At 45.3% G+C, this 22,520-nt stretch overlaps 1 protein-coding gene across 4 annotated transcripts; it reads left to right on the top strand.

Annotated features, from left to right (window-relative positions):
- The first annotated feature begins 389 nt into the window (after positions 1-389).
- On the top strand, positions 390-20,696 carry clgn (calmegin). Of its 4 annotated transcripts, XR_010459636.1 has the most exons (15): positions 390-584; positions 2,022-2,255; positions 2,804-2,936; positions 3,583-3,724; positions 3,878-3,959; positions 4,599-4,791; positions 9,240-9,429; positions 10,645-10,758; positions 11,032-11,188; positions 12,914-13,129; positions 14,817-14,933; positions 17,794-17,950; positions 18,458-18,612; positions 18,891-19,523; positions 19,560-20,696. XR_010459636.1 is itself a non-coding variant. In XM_065003541.1 (14 exons), the coding sequence occupies exons 2-14, from the start codon at positions 2,022-2,024 to the stop codon at positions 18,975-18,977; spliced, it is 1,977 nt and encodes a 658-aa protein (XP_064859613.1). In that variant the 5' UTR covers positions 390-584; the 3' UTR covers positions 18,978-20,696. The 4 variants fall into 4 exon arrangements, 3 of the variants coding, with proteins under 3 accessions (XP_064859613.1, XP_064859614.1, XP_064859615.1); XM_065003541.1 differs by having other exon boundaries at positions 18,891-20,696; XM_065003542.1 differs by having other exon boundaries at positions 18,894-20,696.
- The last annotated feature ends 1,824 nt before the right edge of the window (positions 20,697-22,520 follow it).

Raw genomic sequence — 22,520 nt, forward strand, 5'->3', positions numbered from 1 at the left:
AAAGTAATCAAAATGAGGTATATTTGCTCAAATGTATTACACTATTCTTCAAATTGTAGCAACCATCCACAATGTATTTCTAAAGTCATAATTATTTAAATAAAATAATAATTAAAATAATAATAAATGTTGGATGTTTATCCAATAACTTGCATTAATTGTCTACTTTTGGACAAATCTCTTTCTGCATGGATTTATCTCACAAGATAACGGACACAAGCTAATTATTTCATAACATTTAAATTACAAATATCTAAACTGTTATGCATTGAGGATGTACATAGAACGATAGATCGAAAATTAGTTTGTTATTACAAGGCAGAGCACTTTTATTTTGAAATGGGCACCCCAATGGCGTTCTCTGGTTGTCTGGTTCAGGCATGCGCAGTGAGCAGAAGTCTCTTCCCGTCATCGCCGTTCGAGGGTCTCCACGGTGATCCGTCCATCCCGCTCCTCCAGGCCTCGGTACCCGCGGTTTTACTCCAACTGGGTCGAACGCAGTGAAAATAAAGTTGTTTGAGGATATTGGCGTAGAAAACATCACACAACTTGGAATCTTTTTTTTTCTCCCCCAACTGCACAAGGTTTGTTTGCTTAATATGTATCTAGTTAGCTACACTCATTCATTCTTCCCTGACAACTGCAACACAACATTTTGTTAGTTTAGCATAGCCATTAGCTGGCTAAACTTAGCTTTCTAACGTAGTGCATTTTTCTCAGACAGGCACGTTTTCTCAAAATGTGAATATGTTTACATTTGACACGTTAGGCTTTATGAATATGTCTGCAATGTCGCTGCATTTAGTAACCACATAGCTAGCTATTGTTAACGCTCTGCTAGCCCGCTAATTCGCGCCTCACACGGACCGGGGTTGATAACGAGGGACGTCCGGTGAACTGTCGCGAAAAACGTTGGTTAACTGACGTTACCTAGTTCGTTATTTAGCTTTGCTTGTGCAGTAACGTTAGCTAATGCCAAAATTGCCGACATTCCACATAACTTAAATATATCTGAAATAACTTGCTTCCTATAAAAAAAAGACGTGATAGAAATATGATGAAAGATAGCTTGCTGATGTGATGTCTTGATAATGCGCGTAGCCTGACAGATTGTTCTAGAAGTAGTAGTAGCTACAGTAGTCCTTGCTAACAATCCTGGCTCTGTGGAGTTTTGTGGACACTTCTGGTCGGCAGCTGTAGGTTAATTGTGTTGCTCTCTCTCGGGGCATATGGGCATCCCCTAGGGAACTGTAGTTTGGCCTGAGGGACAGTGGCTCCTTGCTTTTGTTGGCGACCCACATCCACCTCCCCCAGACGCTCCGTCAATCGTTATGTTTACTCCAACCCCGAGGGACATTTATTTCTAAAATACTGTATCAAGCCATATTCAACATTTACTCAATTGTAGCTGGCAATCGTATTGATTCAAGATGATGAAATGCTTGTCGAGGTATATACTGAAAAGTGGCCTGGTCGATGACGAGTGAATATTTTGCAAGTCATTGAAATGCAGAAAACCATTTTTGCATGGATTCATGAGTCATCTTTGAAACCTGATTTAGGGTGTCTGTTTTTTTTAAATTCAGAAATATATTTTCATTGTAAAAAGCAGAGCCATGTATAATCTTTCTCTGGTGAAAACCATCCATTTCCTTGCATACTGCCAAATTGTAGTACAGTGACAAAACCTTAATTTGTTTTTAGAAAATATTTGTAGATGGAAAGATAGTTTCTGGAAAAATGCTTTTGAAATCAGAAGTGTATTAACCTTATTCCTGACCTCTTTCTTTGCTTTTCTCTCTCTCTTGGTCCCTCTTCCTCAAATCCTCCATTTCCACCCTTACTTCACACGCTCCCCATCCCCACTGTCACGTCACTCCCTCTCTCAACCCCCCCCCACCCACTCCATTCCCCCCTCCTCTCACATTGTCCTTCCCAACCCCTCACCTCTCCCACCCTCTTTATTCCCTTTCCCACTCTCCTCCCTTCCCCCTACTGTCCATCTCCACGTCTCTCTCCAGATGAAGCTGTGGTGGGGCTGGACGTGTGTGCTGCTCCTCTCCCTCCTGGCTCTCTCTGAGTCCCAGGCTGAAGCTCAGGGTGACCTGGACCTGGAGATGGAGGATGAAATGGAGGAAGCTATGGTGGAAGACATGGTAGAAGATAGGGAAGACTCAGCAGAGATGGAGGGAGAGGCGGAGATGGAAGGGGAGGCGGAAGAGGAGAAGGGAACCGATGCCAACGTCTCCTTCCAGGTCAGTAAAGGGTCAAACGTCACCCAATAGGAAGTAGGATGAACTAGGTGGGGACATTTGAGATGGCACCCTTCTCCCTATGTAGTGTCCCACGTGTGTGGGGCCTGGTCAGAAGTCGTGCCGTGCCGTCTCTTGGAAATAGGGTGCCATTTTGGATGCCTGGTGTGTTTTCTTTACGCCCTCCAAGTGTCTCTCTACCGTTTTGAGTTTGAAACTCTCATAATTTGCCTATTCTTTTTGTGTTCCCTTAGCTAGCTAAAACCTAACTACAACCTCACTGTCATAACCCCAATTTTAGCCGGGGCCTTCAGGAAATCATGTCAGTAAATGTGTACTAGGCCGAGTCCCGATTCTCCACGGTTCTGGGTTTTATAATGATGATGGAAAATCCCCCCAGACATCTTATTTAAATCCATGACGGGTAGTGTGCAAGTGTACACTTCTGGAAAAAGGGTGAAGAATCTGGAGCCCTACATTATATATCCCTCAGTTTGTGTTCCATTTCACACACAAAGTAATCCCTCCGCCCCATTGGCTGAAACACACAGGTGACCTACAAGACTCCTGTTCCCATCGGAGAAGTGTACTTCTCAGAGACCTTTGATGACGGCTCACTGGACAGGTGGCAGGTGTCAAAGACGATGAAGGAAGACGCAGACGATGAAATTGCTAAATATGATGGTGAGAAACAGACCATTCTTGCCCCCCCCCCTCTACACTCTCCACTTGTGTGTGTTTTATGGACACTTTTTGCCAGTGTGTCAGTGAGAGACGACCCTGTTTCTTCAACCACCACTGTTAAGGTCACGTATCCCTGTATCTCTGTTATTACGGCGCTGTCACTCTGTTATTAGTACTGCTGGGCAGTAGTCTCTCTGTTGATGGACCCGAGTGCAATGGCACACATGTATTGTGGAAATACAGTTTAGTTAACGTTGTTAAACTGGAATCTAGTCGTTGTGTCAGTTTGAGTTCACCAGCGGACCCTTCTCTATGATGGGAAGAGCCAGACAGTTTTTGCCCCCACTCTACACTCTCCACTTGTATGGGCCCTCACACGTGTCTTTTTGCCAGTGTGTCAGTGAGAGACGACCCCGTTTCTTCTACAATTTGACCCCTCTCTCCCCTCCTGACCCCTCTCTCCTCTCCTGACCCCTCTCTCCCCTCCTGACCCCTCTCTCCTCTCCTGACCCCTCTCTCCTCTCCTGACCCCTCCCTGACCCCTCTCTCCTCTCCTGACCCCTCTCTCCCTCTCCTGACCCCTCTCTCCTCTCCTGACCCCTCTCTCCTCTCCTGACCCCTCTCCTGGCCCCTCTCTCCTCTCCAGGTAAGTGGTCTGTGGAGCAGCTGAAGGAGAATAAAGTACCAGGAGACATGGGTCTGGTTCTGAAGTCCCGGGCCAAACATCACGCCATCGCCTCCCTGTTGGACAGACCCTTCCTCTTCCGGGACGATGCCCTGGTCGTACAGTGAGTTTGACCTTTAACCTCTCACCTTTGACTTACCCTTTTTTTTGTGTATGTATTATAAAAAGTGCCTTTTCAAAATGAGCCTTTTGACTTGAAGCTCATTTATATTAACTGCTGAACGTTTAGAGAGAAACCTGTGTGCGTTTATCTTAGGTATGAGGTGAACTTCCAGGATGGTATTGACTGTGGTGGAGCCTACATCAAACTGCTGTCGGACGAAGATGGCCTGGATCTGGTACGTTGGTGTTGTTACTATAATCTGATCTATGTTGTTGGTTAGTCTAGTCCCAGATCACAGATCTGTTGGTGTTGTTACTATAATCTGATCTATGTTGTTGGTTAGTCTAGTCCCAGATCACAGATCTGTTGGTGTTGTTACTATAATCTGATCTATGTTGTTGGTTAGTCTAGTCACAGATCTGTTGGTGTTGTTACTATAATCTGATCTATGTTGTTGGTTAGTCTAGTCCCAGATCACAGATCTGTTGGTGTTGTTACTATAATCTGATCTATGTTGTTGGTTAGTCTAGTCACAGATCTGTTGGTGTTGTCTACTATAATCTGATCTATGTTGTTGGTTAGTCCCAGATCTGTTGGTGTTGTTACTATATATACTTGACCTTTGACCTGGCTCCCACTTCTAAAGTTAACTCTCTATTTATACTGTAAACCCTGTACCTTACTGTTGTGCTGTTCTAGGATCAGTTTAATGACCGAAAAGTCCTACAGCATCATGTTTGGGCCTGATAAGTGTGTAACCCTGTACCTTACTGTTGTGCTGTTCTAGGATCAGTTTAATGACCGTACCTCCTACAGCATCATGTTTGGGCCTGATAAGTGTGTAACCATGTACCTTACTGTTGTGCTGTTCTAGGATCAGTTTAATGACCGTACCTCCTACAGCATCATGTTTGGGCCTGATAAGTGTGGAGAGGACTACAAGCTGCACTTCATCTTCCGCCACAGGAGCCCTCTGAACAACGACCTGGAGGAGAAACACGCCAAGAGGCCCGACGTCGACCTGAAGAAGTTCTACACCGACAAGAAGACTCATCTCTACACACTGGGTAGGATGAGGGGGTAGGGGGGGAGGTGGGGGAGAGAGAGGAGGGGGTGGAGGGGTAGGGGAGAGAAGAGGAGGGGGTGGGGGGGAGATGGGGGGGTAAGGGAGAGAGGAGGGGGTAAGGGAGAGAGAGGAGGGGGTGGGGGGGGAGATGGGGGGGTAAGGGAGAGAGAGGGGGGGTGGGCAGGAGAGGGGGTGGGCAGGAGAGGAGGCGGTGGGTGGAGGGGAGAGAGAGGGGGGGGGGGGGGGGAGAGGAATCGTGGAAAGACCGTGATAGTGAGCAACCCCGCTCTACGTGTTTACTGGTTTGTGACCCACTGACTCCGCCCCCGGTTAGAGGGGAACCCTGCACCCCAACAGTTGACACACACAGACATTTTAATTGATACACACTGGAGATGAACATGGGGATGGTGGTGGCTCTGTAAGGGACAGAAACAGAGGTAATGAGTACATACACCAAGTCACAGAGCAGAAATACATGGCTGGGGACTGGATACATTACAAACTGGGTGGTTGGAGCCCTGAATGCTGATTGGCTGACAGCCGTGGTATATCAGACCGTATACAACGGGTATGACAAAACATTTTATTTGTACTGCTCAAATTACGTTGGTAACCAGTTTATAATAGCAATAAGGCACCTCAGGGGTGTGTGGTATATGGCCAATATACCACGGCTAAGGGCGGTGTCCTGGCAGTATTGTAGAGACAGTTATTACTACCTGATGGAGACTGACAGTATTGTAGAGACAGATGTTACTACCTGATGGAGACTGACAGTATTGTAGAGACAGATGTTACTACCTGATGGAGACTGACAGTATTGTAGAGACAGATGTTACTACCTGATGGAGACTGACAGTATTGTAGAGACAGATGTTACTACCTGATGGAGACTGACAGTATTGTAGAGACAGAGATGTTACTGACAGTATTGTAGAGACAGATGTTACTACCTGATGGAGACTGACAGTATTGTAGAGACAGAGATGTTACTGACTGTATTGTAGAGACAGATGTTACTACCTGATGGAGACTGACAGTATTGTAGAGACAGAGATGTTACTGACTGTATTGTAGAGACAGATGTTACTACCTGATGGAGACTGACAGTATTGTAGAGACAGATGTTACTACCTGATGGAGACTGACAGTATTGTATAGACAGATGTTACTACCTGATGGAGACTGACAGATGTTATTGTAGAGACAGATGTTACTACCTGATGGAGACTGACAGTATTGTAGAGACAGATGTTACTACCTGATGGAGACTGACAGTATTGTATAGACAGATGTTACTACCTGATGGAGACTGACAGTATTGTAGAGACAGATGTTACTACCTGATGGAGACTGACAGTATTGTAGAGACAGATGTTACTACCTGATGGAGACTGACAGTATTGTAGAGACAGAGATGTTACTACCTGATGGAGACTGACAGTATTGTAGAGACAGATGTTACTACCTGATGGAGACTGACAGTATTGTAGAGACAGTTATTACTACCTGATGGAGACTGACAGTATTGTAGAGACAGAGATGTTACTACCTGATGGAGACTGACAGTATTGTAAAGACAGAGATGTTACTGACAGTATTGTAGAGACAGATGTTACTACCTGATGGAGACTGACAGTATTGTAGAGACAGATGTTACTACCTGATGGAGACTGGCAGTATTGTAGAGACAGATGTTACTACCTGATGGAGACTGACAGTATTGTAGAGACAGATGTTACTACCTGATGGAGACTGACAGTATTGTAGAGACAGATGTTACTACCTGATGGAGACTGACAGTATTGTAGAGACAGATGTTACTACCTGATGGAGACTGACAGTATTGTAGAGACAGATGTTACTTCCTGATGGAGACTGACAGTATTGTAGAGACAGAGATGTTACTACCTGATGGAGACTGACAGTATTGTAGAGACAGATGTTACTACCTGATGGAGACTGACAGTATTGTAGAGACAGATGTTACTACCTGATGGAGACTGGCAGTATTGTAGAGACAGATGTTACTACCTGATGGAGACTGACAGTATTGTAGAGACAGATGTTACTACCTGATGGAGACTGACAGTATTGTAGAGACAGATGTTACTACCTGATGGAGACTGACAGTATTGTAGAGACAGATGTTACTACCTGATGGAGACTGACAGTATTGTAGAGACAGATGTTACTACCTGATGGAGACTGACAGTATTGTAGAGACAGAAATGTTACTACCTGATGGAGACTGACAGTATTGTAGAGACAGATGTTACTACCTGAGTTAGACTGACAGTATTGTAGAGACAGATGTTACTACCTGATGGAGACTGACAGTATTGTAGAGACAGATGTTACTACCTGATGGAGACTGACAGTATTGTAGAGACAGATGTTACTACCTGAGTTAGACTGACAGTATTGTAGAGACAGATGTTACTACCTGATGGAGACTGACAGTATTGTAGAGACAGATGTTACTACCTAATGGAGACTGACAGTATTGTAGAGACAGATGTTACTACCTAATGGAGACTGACAGTATTGTAGAGACAGAAATGTTACTACCTGATGGAGACTGACAGTATTGTAGAGACAGATGTTACTACCTGATGGAGACTGACAGTATTGTAGAGACAGATGTTACTACCTGATGGAGACTGACAGTATTGTAGAGACAGATGTTACTACCTGATGGAGACTGACAGTATTGTAGAGACAGATGTTACTACCTGATGGAGACTGACAGTATTGTAGAGACAGATGTTACTACCTGATGGAGACTGACAGTATTGTAGAGACAGATGTTACTACCTGATGGAGACTGACAGTGTAGAGACAGATGTTACTACCTGATGGAGACTGACAGTATTGTAGAGACAGATGTTACTACCTGATGGAGACTGACAGTATTGTAGAGACAGATGTTACTACCTGATGTTACTGACAGTATTGTAGAGACAGATGTTACTACTGATGGAGACTGACAGTATGTAGAGACAGATGTTACTACCTGATGGAGACTGACAGTATTGTAGAGACAGATGTTACTACCTGATGGAGACTGACAGTATTGTAGAGACAGATGTTACTACCTGATGGAGACTGACAGTATTGTAGAGACAGATGTTACTACCTGATGGAGACTGACAGTATTGTAGAGACAGATGTTACCTGATGGAGACTGACAGATTGTAGAGACAGATGTTACTACCTGATGGAGACTGACAGTATTGTAGAGACAGATGTTACTACCTGATGGAGACTGACAGTATTGTAGAGACAGATGTTACTACCTGATGGAGACTGACAGTATTGTAGAGACAGATGTTACTACCTGATGGAGACTGACAGTATTGTAGAGACAGATGTTACTACCTGATGGAGACTGACAGTATTGTAGAGACAGATGTTACTACCTGATGGAGACTGACAGTATGTTACTACCTGATGGAGACTGACAGTATTGTAGAGACAGATGTTACTACCTGATGGAGACTGACAGTATTGTAGAGACAGATGTTACTACCTGATGGAGACTGACAGTTGTAGAGACAGATGTTACTACCTGATGGAGACTGACAGTATTGTAGAGACAGATGTTACTACCTGATGGAGACTGACAGATGTTACAGATGTTACTACCTGATGGAGACAGTATTGTAGACTTGTAGAGACAGATATTGATGGAGACTGACAGAGAGACAGATGTTACTACCTGATGGAGACTGACAGTATTGTAGAGACAGATGTTACTACCTGATGGAGACTGACAGTATTGTAGAGACAGATGTTACTACCTGATGGAGACTGACAGTATTGTAGAGACAGATGTTACTGACAGTATTGTAGAGACAGATGTTACTACCTGATGGAGACTGACAGTATTGTAGAGACAGATGTTACTACCTGATGGAGACTGACAGTATTGTAGAGACAGATGTTACTACCTGATGGAGACTGACAGTATTGTAGAGACAGATATTACTACCTGATGGAGACGTGGGGGGGATGGGGAAGGACCTCAGGCTCCGATGGGGGGATGGACCTCAGGCTCCGATGGGGGGATGGACCTCAGGGTTGTGCTGATGACACTGACCGGAAGGGAATTTGTAACAGACACATTGAGATAAGAGACGATGTGTGTGTCCAGGACAAGTTACTCTCTTTTCCGAACTCATGTAACTGTCTGTTACTCCCCCTCCTCCTCTCTCTCCCCCCACCCTCTCTCCCTCCCTCCCTCCTCCCCCTCTCCCCCTCCCTTCTCCCCCCCCCCCACCCTCTCTCCCTCCCTCCCTCCTCCCCCTCTCCCCCTCCCTCTCTCCCCTTCCTCCTCTCTCCCCTTCCTCCTCTCTCTCCCCCACCCTCTCTCCCCCCTCCCTCTCTCCCCCTCCCTCTCTCCCCTTCCTCCTCTCTCCCCTCCCTCCTCTCTCCCCCATCAAGTCCTGAACCCAGACAACAGCTATGAGATCCTGGTAGACCAGAGCAGTGTCAGTCGTGGCTCTCTGCTTCATGATGTGGTTCCTCCTGTTAACCCCACCAAGGAGATAGACGATCCCACTGACTCTAAACCTGAAGACTGGGACGAGAGGGCCAAGATACCAGACCCAGAGGCTGTCAAACCTGACAACTGGTGGGTTCAACTTCAACAACACTTTTTGTGAATTCTTTTTTGGGGGGAGTTGTGACTAAAAGAAAATCAGGTGTTGGCAGGCATGACTGAGGTAGAGCATGACTGAGGTAGAGCATGACTGAGGTAGAGCATGACTGAGGTAGAGCATGACTGAGGTAGAGCATGACTGAGGTAGAGCATGACTGAGGTAGAGCGTGACTGAGGTAGAGCGTGACTGAGGTAGAGCGTGACTGAGGTAGAGCGTGACTGAGGTAGAGCGTGACTGAGGTAGAGCGTGACTGAGGTAGAGCGTGACTGAGGTAGAGCGTGACTGAGGTAGAGCGTGACTGAGGTAGAGCGTGACTGAGGTAGAGCGTGACTGAGGTAGAGCGTGACTGAGGTAGAGCGTGACTGAGGTAGAGCGTGACTGAGGTAGAGCGTGACTGAGGTAGAGCGTGACTGAGGTAGAGCGTGACTGAGGTAGAGCGTGACTGAGGTAGAGCGTGACTGAGGTAGAGCGTGACTGAGGAAGAGCGTGACTGAGGAAGAGCGTGACTGAGGAAGAGCGTGACTGAGGAAGAGCGTCTAGTTCTGAAGGATTTGTATTCTAAAACGTAACTTCTTTAAGGACTGTAGATATAACGCATCTATTAAAGCTGTATCATATAGCTTTGTAGGCCACCTGACCAAATTCACATAGAAATGTGAGTTTACACTCCGTGGTCAGTTTATTAGGTACACCACCCCATTCAAGACAATGAGTCACGTGGTGTGGGGAATGTTTTCCTGGCACATGTTCGGTCCCCCTGATAACAATTGAGCAATGGTTTCAACGCCCCAAAGAATTCAGTCTGTTCTGGAGGCAAAGGGGGTCCCGACCCAGTATTAGATGGGTGTACCGAATAAACTGTCCACTGAGTGTATATCTATCATTGGAAGCAAGTCTGATGAGGGGTAGATATGTTCTATATGTGCCGTTTCTATGCTTCCTGCCCTTAAGTTGATTTTTAAAAACGTTTTATTTTTTTGTCCACCAGCTGTCACAGAGGTTTAGATGGTACAATGATTCTCTACCTTTGTTTTGTCACAAACTGAAAATGATGCAAAACTATTGTGAAACTATTATTTGCAGCCATGTGATGGTGTTTGTGATTTCTACATATTGTGCCTCTAGGGGTAATGTTGAGCAACGTGCCTGGTTTTTAATGCCAAACCATTTGGCATCTTGTGTTCCAGGGATGAGGAGGCTCCGGCTACGATCCAGGACCCTGATGCTGTGAAGCCAGAGGGATGGCTGGACGACGAGCCGGAGTTTGTAGCCGACCCTGCCGCCGAGAAACCAGACGACTGGTAAACACCCTGAACACACACATCAATAAAAACGCTTGTTTTGGGAAGAAAGATGTGTTGAGCAACTCCTCTTTTTCTGTCTTTCTCTCATTTCTTTACATCCATCTCTCTCTCCTTTATCTCTATCTCTCTCTCGCTCCTTTATCTACAATCACCATCTCTCTCTCTCCTTTATCTCTCCTCTCACCATCTCTCTGTCTCTCTCTCTATCTCTCACCATCTCTCATCTCTCTGTCTCTCTCTTTTATCTCTCTCTCCTTTATCTCTCTGTAGGGATGAAGAGATGGATGGAGAGTGGGAGGCCCCTCAGGTTCCTAACCCAGTGTGTGAGACAGCCCCTGGATGTGGGCAGTGGAAACCCCCTACCATCAACAACCCTCAGTACAAGGGCAAGTGGAAGGCTCCTCTGGTGGACAACCCCCACTACCAGGTAACATAATCCCTTCCTGAAGGCACTGTTTTCATTAGGTTATTGTCAGTCTATAAGGCTGAGATCCCTGTCTTATTGTCAGTCTGTAAGGCTGAGATCCCTGTCTTATTGTCAGTCTGTAAGGCTGAGATCCCTGTCTTATTGTCAGTCTATAAGGCTGAGATCCCTGTCTTATTGTCAGTCTATAAGGCTGAGATCCCTGTCTTATTGTCAGTCTATAAGGCTGAGATCCCTGTCTTATTGTCGGTCTATAAGGCTGAGATCCCTGTCTTGTTGTCGGTCTGTAAGGCTGAGATCCCTGTCTTGTTGTCAGTCTATAAGGCTGAGATCCCTGTCTTATTGTCAGTCTATAAGGCTGAGATCCCTGTCTTATTGTCGGTCTATAAGGCTGAGATCCCTGTCTTATTGTCAGTCTATAAGGCTGAGATCCCTGTCTTATTGTCAGTCTATAAGGCTGAGATCCCTGTCTTATTGTCAGTCTGTAAGGCTGAGATCCCTGTCTTATTGTCAGTCTATAAGGCTGAGATCCCTGTCTTGTTGTCGGTCTATAAGGCTGAGATCCCTGTCTTGTTGTCGGTCTATAAGGCTGAGATCCCTGTCTTATTGTCAGTCTATAAGGCTGAGATTCCTGTCTTATTGTCAGTCTATAAGGCTGAGATTCCTGTCTTATTGTCAGTCTATAAGGCTGAGATCCCTGTCTTATTGTCGGTCTATAAGGCTGAGATCCCTGTCTTATTGTCAGTCTATAAGGCTGAGATCCCTGTCTTATTGTCGGTCTATAAGGCTGAGATCCCTGTCTTGTTGTCAGTCTATAAGGCTGAGATTCCTGTCTTATTGTCAGTCTATAAGGCTGAGATCCCTGTCTTGTTGTCGGTCTGTAAGGCTGAGATCCCTGTCTTATTGTCGGTCTGTAAGGCTGAGATCCCTGTCTTGTTGTCGGTCTGTAAGGCTGATGTTCAGAGCTTCACCCAAATGTACATGACAATCTGCATGTACAGACCTCAGGTCAGAATACCACTCTGAGTCCATCGCTACTGAGTGACTTGTCCCTTTCATATCCTGTTATCCAGTCTGAAGCCCCTCTCCCCTCCCAGGGTGTGTGGAGCCCCTCCCCTCTCCCCTCCCAGGGTGTGTGGAGCCCCTCCCCTCTCCTCTCCCAGGGTGTGTGGAGCCCCTCCCCTCTCCTCTCCCAGGGTGTGGGGACACTAAAGCGTCTCTTGTCCTGTAACATGTGACCTCTCCCCTCCCAGGGTGTGTGGAGCCCCTCCCCTCTCCTCTCCCAGGGTGTGGGGACACTAAAGCGTCTCTTGTCCTGTAACATTTGACCTCTCCCCTCCCAGGGTGTGTGGAGCCCCTCCCCTCTCCTCTCCCAGGGTGTGTGGAGCCCCTCTCCGAGGGTGTGTGGAGCCCCTCCCCTCCCCTCTCCTCTCCCAGGGTGTGGGGACACTAAAGCATGTCTTGTCCTGTAACATGTGACCTCTCCCCTCCCAGGGTGTGTGGAGCCCCTCCCCTCTCCTCTCCCAGGGTGTGTGGAGCCCCTCCCCTCTCCTCTCCCAGGGTGTGGGGACACTAAAGCATGTCTTGTCCTGTAACATGTGACCTCTCCCCTCCCAGGGTGTGTGGAACCCCTCTCCTCTCCCAGGGTGTATGGAGCCTCTCCTCTCCCAGGGTGTGGGGACACAAAAGCGTCTCTTGTCCTGTAACATGTGACCTCTCCCCTCCCAGGGTGTGTGGAACCCGCGTAAGATCCAGAACCCGGACTACTTCGAGGACCTGGCTCCGTTCCAGATGACGTCGTTCAGAGCCGTGGGGCTGGAGCTCTGGTCCATGACCTCCGAGATCTACTTCGACAACTTCATCATCACTTCATATAAAGAGGTGGCCGATCGCTGGGCTGGAGACAGCTGGGGACTCAAGAAACTGGTGGCTAGTGCCAACGAGGTGTGTATGACACACACACACACACTCAGCGTACATTTATACATACACACACAGATGGATATATATATATATATAACACATGCAAACACATGTTGTATAAAAAGTTGGCTGATCGCTGGGCTGAAGACAGCTGGGTACTTAAGAAACTACTGGCTAGTGCCAAAGAGGTACACACACACTGACACACACACCCTACACACACACACGTAGATAGACTCGGGAAAAAAAGAAATGTCCCTTTTTCAGGACCCTGTCTTTCAAAGATCATTTGTAAAAATCCAAATAACTCCACAGATCTTCATTGTAAAGGGTTTAACACTGTTTTTCATGCTTGTTCAGTGAACCATAAACAATTAATGAACATGCACCTGTGTAATGGTCGTTAAGACACTAACAGCTTACAGACGGTAGGCAATTAAGGTCACTGTTATGAAAACTTAGGACACTAAAGAGGCCTTTCTACTGACGCTGAAAAACACCAAAAGAAAGATGCCCAGGGTCCCTGCTCATCTTCCTGAACGTGCCTTAGGCATGCTGCAAGGAGGCATGAGGACTGCAGATGTGGCTAGGGAAATAAATTGCAATGTCCGTACTGTGAGATGCCTAAGACAGCGCTACAGGGAGACAGGATGGACCGTTGATGATCCTCGCAGTGGCAGACCACGTGTAACAACATCTGCACAGGGTCGGTACATCCAAACATCACACCTACAGGACAGGTACAGGATGGCAACAACAACTACCAGAGTTACACCAGGAATACACAATCCCTCCATCAGTTCTCAGACTGTCCGCAATAGGCTGAGAGAGGCTGGACTGAGGGCTTGTAGGCCTGTTGTAATGCAGGTCCTCACCAGACATCACTGGCAACAACGTTACCTATGGGCACAAACCCACCGTCGCTGGACCAGACAGGACTGGCAAAAGTGCTCTTCACCGATGAGTCGCGGTTTTGTCTCACTAGAGGTGAGGAAGGAATGAGCGTTTACACAGAGGCCTGTACTCTGGAGGGGATCGATTTGGAGGTGGAGGGTCCGTCATGGTCTGGGGCGGTGTGTCACAGCATCATCGGGCTGAGCTTGTTGTCATTGCAGCCAGTCTCAACGCTGTGCGTTACAGGGAAGACATCCTCCTCCCTCATGTGGTACCCTTCCTGCAGGCTCATCTTGACATAACCCTCCAACATGACAATGCCACCAGCCATACTGCTCGTTCTGTGCGTGATTTCCAGCAAGACAGGAATATCAGTGTTCTGTCATGGACCAGCGAAGAGCCCGGATCTCAGTCCCATTGATTACGTCTGGAACCTGTTGGATAGGAGGGTGAGGGCTAGGGCCCGTCTGGGAACTGTTGGATCGGAGGGTGAGGGCTAGGGCACGTCTGGGAACTGTTGGATAGGAGGGTGAGGGCTAGGGCACGTATGGGACCTGTTGGATAGGAGGGTGAGGGCTAGGGCACGTATGGGACCTGTTGGATAGGAGGGTGAGGGCTAGGGCATGTCTGGGACCTGTTGGATAGGAGGGTGAGGGCTGAAAGTAAACACAGTTGACAGTGAGAGGACGTTACTTGTTTTTCTGTGTTTACAAACATGCAGAACACAGACATACACTTTTTATATATTTCCTCACTGAATGTTCATTCACATAAACACACAGTTATATTTGCTTATTATCCCCCCCCTCCCCAGCCGGGTGTGTTTTCCCAGTTGACCATGGCAGCAGAGGAGAGACCGTGGCTCTGGGTGGTCTACATACTGACTGTTGGTCTGCCCATAGGACTGACTGTGTTATTCTGCTGGCCCAAGGTAACACACCAACACTACGGACTTGTTACTCACACAAACTGGTGTTTCCTGCTCTTGCCTGTTTCATATTCAATTCATCTTGTTGTCATTTTCACTATACAGCCAAACAACACTCCTACAGTGGGGCAAAAAAGTATTTAGTCAGCCACCAATTGTGTAAGTTCTCCCACTTAAAAATTATGAGAGAGGCCTGTAATTTTCATCATCGGTACACTTCAACTATGACAGACAAAATTAGAAAAATAAATCCAGAAAATCACATTGTAGGATTTTTTATGAATTTATTTGCAAATTATGGTGGAAAATAAGTATTTGGTCACCTACAAACAGGCAAGATTTCTGGCTCTCACAGACCTGTAACTTCTTCTTTAAGAGGCTCTTCTGTCCTCCACTTTGTACTTAACTTCTTGCGTCGAGCCATCCCGGATCCGGTATCGTAACTACAGCCTCAAGCTCATTACCATAACGCAACGTTAACTATTCATGAAAATCGCAAATGAAATGAAATTAATCTATTTGCTCTCAAGCTTAGCCTTTTGTTAAAACCTCTTCCCTCTACTCGGGACGCTTGCGTCCCAACTAGAGCTCTGGAAATGCAAATGCACTACGCTAAATGCTAATAGTATTAGTTAAAACTCAAACGTTCATTAAAATACACATGCAGGGTATCGAATTAAAGCTACACTCGTTGTGAATCCAGGCAACAAGTCAGATTTTTAAAATGCCTTTCGGCGAAAGCATGAGAAGCTAATTTATCTGATAGCATGAAACAATACACTACAACACAAAAGACCCGCAGGGGACGTAAACAAAATAATTAGCATTTCGGCGTTACACAAACCGCACAATAAAATAGAAAACATTCATTACCTTTCACCATCTTCTTTGTTGGCACTCCTAGATGTCCCATAAACACTATTGGGTCTTTATTTCGATTAAATCGGTCCATATAAAGCCTAGATATCGTTATATGTAGACTGTGTGATAAACGAAAAAAACATCGTTTCAAAACGTAACGTCATTTTTTTAAATTCAAAAAGTCGACGATAAACTTTCACAAAACACTTCGAAATACTTTTGTAATGCAACTTTAGGTATTAGTAAACGTTAATAAGCGATAAAATTCATCAGGAGGCGATGTAAAAATCATTAGCTGTTCGTCTGGAAAAATGTCCGGCTAGAAACTCAACCAAAATATCCGGTCCTAGACCTGAAGAAATACGGTGCCTTGCATGTGTTTGACCAAGAAAAAACTCGAAGGCAAATGACAAGACTCTAGACACCGTGTGGAAGCTGTAGGTACTGCAACCTCAGTCAATTAATTGTGGTTCACCTTTATCAATGGGTTCAAGTAGCGCATGGATATATTTTTCCATTTTCAGTGATCAGTTTTTCCTGTGCTTTTCGATGTAAATGCCGTTCTGGTAAAGCCACAGCAGTGATTTAACCAGTTTTATAAACGTCTGAGTGTTTTCTATCCACACAGACTAAGCAAATGCATATACTATATTCCTGGCATGAGTAGCAGGGCGCTGAAATGTTGCGCGATTTTTAACAGAATGTTCAAAAAAGTAGAGGGAAGAGGTTAACAACACTGTCATCTCAGATTTTCAAAATATGCTTCTCAACCATAGCAAAACAAGCATTTGTGTAACAGTATTGATAGCTAGTGTAGCATTTAGCGTAGCATTTAGCGTTAGCATTCAGCAGGCAACATTTTCACAAAAACCAGAAAAGCATTCAAATAAAATCATTTACCTTTGAAGAACTTCGGATGTTTTCAATGAGGAGACTCTCAGATAGCAAATGTTCAGTTTTTCCTGAAAGATTATTTGTTTAGGACAAATCGCTCCGTTTTCTGCGTCACGTTTAGCTACGAAAAAAACCTGTATCCAGGATTGTGTAAATCTATCCGCAAGCTTTTGAACCATAGCTAAACAAGCATTTGTGTAACAGTATTGATAGCCTAGCATAGGATTATGTCTGTCTTTCAGCAGGCAACATTTTCACAAAAACCAGAAAAGGATTCAAATAAAATCATTTACCTTTGAAGAACTTCAGATGTTTTCAATGAGGAGACTCTCAGTTAGATAGCAAATGTTCTGTTTTTACAAAAAATATTATTTGTGTCGACTAATCGCTCCGTTTTGTTAATCACGTTTGGGTAAGAAAAAAAAAATATATATATATATTAAGTCATTAAAACGCAAACTTTTTTCCAAATTAACTCCATAATATCGACAGAAACATGGCAAATCGATGTTTAGAATCAATCCTCAAGGTGTTTTTCACATATCTATCGACGATAAAATCCTTCGTGGCAGTTGACTTTCTCTTCTGAAGAAATGGAACGCGCATGGACCTACAGATTACGCACACAGGACACCGGGCGGGACACCAGGTAAATGTAGTCTCTTATGGTCAATCTTCCAATGATATGCCTACAAACACGTCACAATGCTGCAGACATCTTGGACGAACGGCAGAGCGCATAAGCTCGTTCACAGCATATTCACAGCCTTATAAGGAGACGATAGTAAAACAGAGCGTCAAAAATCCTGCTCATTTCCGGTTTGAAGTTTCATCTTGGTTTCGCCTGTAAGATCAGTTCTGGGGCACTCACAGATAATATCTTTGCAGTTTTGAAAACGTCAGAATGTTTTCTTTCCAAAGCTGGCAATTATATGCATAGTCGAGCATCTTTTCGTGACAAAATATTGCGCTTAAAACGGGCACGTTTTTTTATCCAATAATGACATAGCGCCCCCATAGGTTGAAGAGGTTAAGAGGGTATTTATCTATCTAACCACCAGCTCATTGTCTGACTCTCTCTCTCTCTCTCTGACTCTCTTTCTGACAGAAATCAGATGATGACTATGTGTACAAGAAGGTGGACCCGCCTAAACCCGATGTAGAAGAGGAGGAAGAGGATGATGAAGAGGAGGAGGAGGAAGAAGAAGAGGAGAAGGGAGACCAAGCAGCTAAGGCCAAAGCTACTGAGAGTCCAAAACCTGCAGGTCAGAGAGAAGACATGAGATCTCTCTCCCTCTTTCTCTCTCTCCCTCTTCCTCCCCCTCTCTGCCTATTCCTCCTCCCCTCTCTCTGCCTATTCCTCCCCTCTCTCTGCCTCTTCCTCCCCCCTCTCTCTCCCTCTTCCTCCCCCCTCTCTCTCCCTCTTCCTCCCCCTCTCTCTCCCTCTTCCTCCCCCTCTCTCTCCCTCTTTCCCTCTCGCCCCTCTTTCTCCCTCTTCCCCCCCTCTCTCCCGCTTTCCCTCTCTCTTCCTCCCCCTCTCTTCCTCTCTCCCTCCCCCTCTCTCTCCCTCTTTCTCTCCCTCTCCCCCTCTTTCTCCCTCTTCCCGCTCTCCCTCTTTCTCCCCCCCCTCTCTCCCGTTTTCCCTCTCTCTTCCTCCCCCCTCTCTTCCTCTCTCCCTCTCCCCCCCTCTCCCCTCACTTGTTCTCTCTTCCATATGTTTTCTTCTCCTTTCCTTAGTTAATATATCCTCTCTTTCTCCTTTTGTCTTTCAGAAGAGAAGAAAGAGAAGGCGGAGGAGGAGAGTGGGGCAGCTGGAGGGGACAGCGTAGAAGATGAAGAGGACGATGAGGAGGAGGAGGAGGATGAAGGAGAGGAGGAAGAAGAGACCAAGTCCAATGAGGCAGCATCGGATAATGTCAGTGCTGAGGTACTCTCTTAGTTTTCTGAAAGATCAAAACGTCACACATTTCACCCTCTGAAACTCTGGCTTCACCCAAATTATCTCTCCTTCCTCCCAAAGTGTGCACTTGTTCACTTCCCTTCACTGAAATGACTGGTGTGAGAAATATGGTGGAAACTCCCACTAGTCCTCCTCCAATCCAATGCTTCTAGATTTGTGGGAAGAAGTGCACACTTCAGGAGAAAGTAGACATTGGGACACCTTGTCTTTCATTCATCCCTTCTTTTTCATCCCTCGTTTCCAAGCAGAAGGTGGAGGCAGACGAGGGGGGCCACAGCGTTGGCGACGGACACAAACAGGCCGTGAGGAAGAGGAGGGTACGGAAAGACTGATGAAGACCAACGACAACAAATTAAGCCTCCTCTCTCTCTCTCTCTCTCTCTCCTCTCTCTCGCTCTCTCTCTCTCCTCCTCTCTCTCTCTCCTCTCTGCATGCCCTCTGGTGGTCCTAGTGACCAAGATACTACCCCTCCTCCATCAGTCAAATGACAACCCCCCCCCCCGTTCTTTCTTATCTTCCTTTGTTCTCTCCATCCGTTACGCCTCTCTAAGGCCATCAAGGCTACCCTGATCCCCCCCAACCCTCCTTTCTTCCAAAATGAATACTATGCCCCCTCGTCTCCTTCCTCTTTCCCCCATCCTCTTCATCAGCTGCAACTCCCCCTCTCCCTACTCACCCCCCCTCTTCAGCTTCCAGTCTTCCTGACTATAGTTCCTAGTTCTGGTTTATTGTTGACATTTTGTTAAGCTTCAGAAGTATTTTGTTTAATTCAAACTAAAGTTAAAAGGGCAGCTCTCTCTGGCTTGTGTCTCAAATGACACCCTATTCCCTGAAGAAGAGCTTTGGTCAAAGTAGGGCACTACATGGGGGCGTGTAAGGTGTTAAAAAGTAGGGCACTACATGGGGGGAATAAGGAGTTAAAAAGTAGTGCACTACATGGGGAATAGGCTGGTCAGAGAGAGAGAAGACCTCTATAGCCATGCTACTGTATTGCTGCTGTGTGACTGAAGGTGCCATGTTTCTCCTGGTCTCAGATCTGCTTGTCGTTGGAGTCAAGTCCTCTGACTATTATTGGGACAAGATTTGGCTCTAAAATACAAACCGGGCATCCCAAATGGCACCCCGTTCCCGTTTATATTGAGCTACCCTAATGGGCCCTGGTCTAAAGTAGTGCACTATATAGGGAATAGGGCTCTGGTCTAAAGTAGTATACTATATAGGGAATAGGGCTCTGGTCAGAAGTAGTATACTATATAGGGAATAGGGCTCTGGTCAGAAGTAGTATACTATATAGGGAATAGGGTGCCATTTGGGATGTAGATATACAGATCTGGGACCAGTCTTAAAGTTTGACTACAGAGCCAGAAGGATATTTTCAGACAAGAAGGCGCCTTACGTCAGGTTTAAGGTTTTACACATCTACTTTAGATTGATAAGTGTTTTGTTTTTCATTCATTAACTTATAAAAGGAAGTTCATAATATAATATGTCAGTTCTTTGTGTTATTTTGTTTTTTTAAACTAAATTATATGGATTTAAAACTTGAGGATTGAAAATCGGCACTGATAAAAATGTATCTATTTATTTGAAACTTCTCCCTCTTGTTCATTTTACGGCTAAATTTAAAACAGAAGAAAATATTACAATGCAGTTTTTTCTCTTTTGAGTGAATGGAAATGTTTTGGTTGTTTAAAAAATATATATATATTAATAATTTGTAGTTAGTTTTACCACTGTTTTGCTTATTGTGAGCCTACGTCAGAACAAACAACTTGTTTCCCCCAAAGTCGGCATTAAAACCCTCTGTTCTCCACCCGAGGGAGCTGGGTATTCCGGAATATCCAAACTCCGGTTCCGGAATGAATTATAAACAATTCCGTCTTGTATGGAAAGAGATGTGCAGAGTTCTGCTTTTTGTTTGTTCTGTTTTCTCCAGAGTTTTCTAGTAAAATGTTTTGTGTTCTTGTACGACAACCAGGCATATTTCCCTGTTTTCAATAAGTTGCAAATTGTACATTGCTCTTGGAAAATTAAATATTTAAATACAATAAGTCGTACTTGTTGTAAAGCCTGGTCCCAGATCTGTTTGTGGTCTTGCCAAACCCATATCTGTCATTGTCAAGGAGTTGGTTTAACACTGTCAAACAGACTGGCTCTCAGGCTAACTTGTCATTGTACTGTTTGGTTTGGTGTCCATGAGAAGTGCTGAGTCATTGTATGATTAACTATGACTAGTGTTGTACTCGGCTGCTCCACCCAAGGAGTTGTCTGAAGTGTGGCCTTGAAAGGGAACATCACCCTCTGGGTCGGGAACAGAGCGTTCTTGACTTGCCTGGGTTGCACTGGAACAAGGTCTACTCTTTCATTTATTTTTTAACCTTTATTTAAATAGACATATCAGTTAAGATTACATTCTTATTTTCAATGATGGCCTAGGAACAGTGGATTAACTGCCTTGTTCAGGGGCAGAACGAACCTTTGTCGGTTCAGGGATTCGATTCGGTTGCAAGTCTAACGCTCTAATCACTAGACTTCTCTGTCGTCTAGAGAACCTATATAAACTAATCTCTCACTAAGGATACATGTCAAGAGGCCTTTTATCCTTCTCTTGTCTCCTTTCCTACTCCCTTGCCTCCTTCACTCTTTTCCATATTGAAACAAAGTTACACTCCCGACTCATACAAAAGCATCAGAAGTATTTATTTTTTTATTAAAACAAAAGTGTTAAAAGGCAACATAGTCATAGAATCTCTAAACTTCTACACAGCAGGCAGTTAGTTCCATGGGATGTGTGTGTATTATCAACATGCCTGAAGGAAAAACTAAGTTTAATGTCCCAAACTGGCAATCTGTTCCCTAGATAGTGGACTACTTTTGACCAGGGTCCTATAGGCCCAAAGTAGTGCACTATGTAGGGAATATGGTGCCATTTGGGACTAACAAGAGTCAGTGGAACATACAATATAATAACATTTTTAACAAAATAAAAAATACAATTTTATATTGAAATAAAAATAAATAACGTGATGCATTGAAGTGCAGTGGAATCATCTCAATATTCCCCAATCTTTTCCTTTAGCACCTGGAACCACAGAATGGTTCTCTCTGGTAGAACCTCTTGCTCAAAACGCTGATCTCCGTACAATTGAGTGTTGTGATTCTTCCTGATTTTAATTAGGCATTTCTGACCATTTTGTCCTCCTATTGAAATAGAATTGAAACGGACCTAGCTTTCTCCCAGCCAAAACCCCAACTCTTCATGTTGTCCTGATCACATCCCTGATAAAGGCTCTCATAGAATCTCGTGCTGGTACCTGTACCTTATTTCTCTCTACTATAACCAGCCTAGGACAGCACAGTCATGCTTCCACAGTCCATTACCATAAGCAGGAATAACAACGTTCCTTATCAGCAGCTCTGTTAATGCACTGACGGAACCTTCCGGAGTGTTCTACAGCCTGAGTGTTCTAATCAATACCACTCAAGGTTCTTAACTGTAAAAAGCAGAGCTCTCTTCTGTCCTCCCTTTCCTCCCTCCCTCCACCCATCATAGGTAAAGGAGGCCGTCTCACCCTGTAGTGTAACTTGACCCTAGTCCAGGGTTGCATTCAAGAGGGCATCGTTTGTTATGTACAGCAGAATACACGTTCACTGTGCTTTTGCCTTCCCCTACTGACTCCACACAGCACTCCATGGTGACGATATGAATCCCCTTCCTGGTGGACTGGGTAGCATACCAGGGACGACAACACACATCACTCCATGGTGACGATATGAATCCCCTTCCTGGTGGACTGGGTAGCATACCAGGGACGACAACACACATCACTCCATGGTGACGATATGAATCCCCTTCCTGGTGGACTGGGTAGCAT

This window comes from Oncorhynchus nerka, linkage group LG18 (assembly GCF_034236695.1).
Source record: "Oncorhynchus nerka isolate Pitt River linkage group LG18, Oner_Uvic_2.0, whole genome shotgun sequence".
In the NCBI taxonomy this organism is placed as follows: Eukaryota; Metazoa; Chordata; class Actinopteri; order Salmoniformes; family Salmonidae; genus Oncorhynchus; species Oncorhynchus nerka.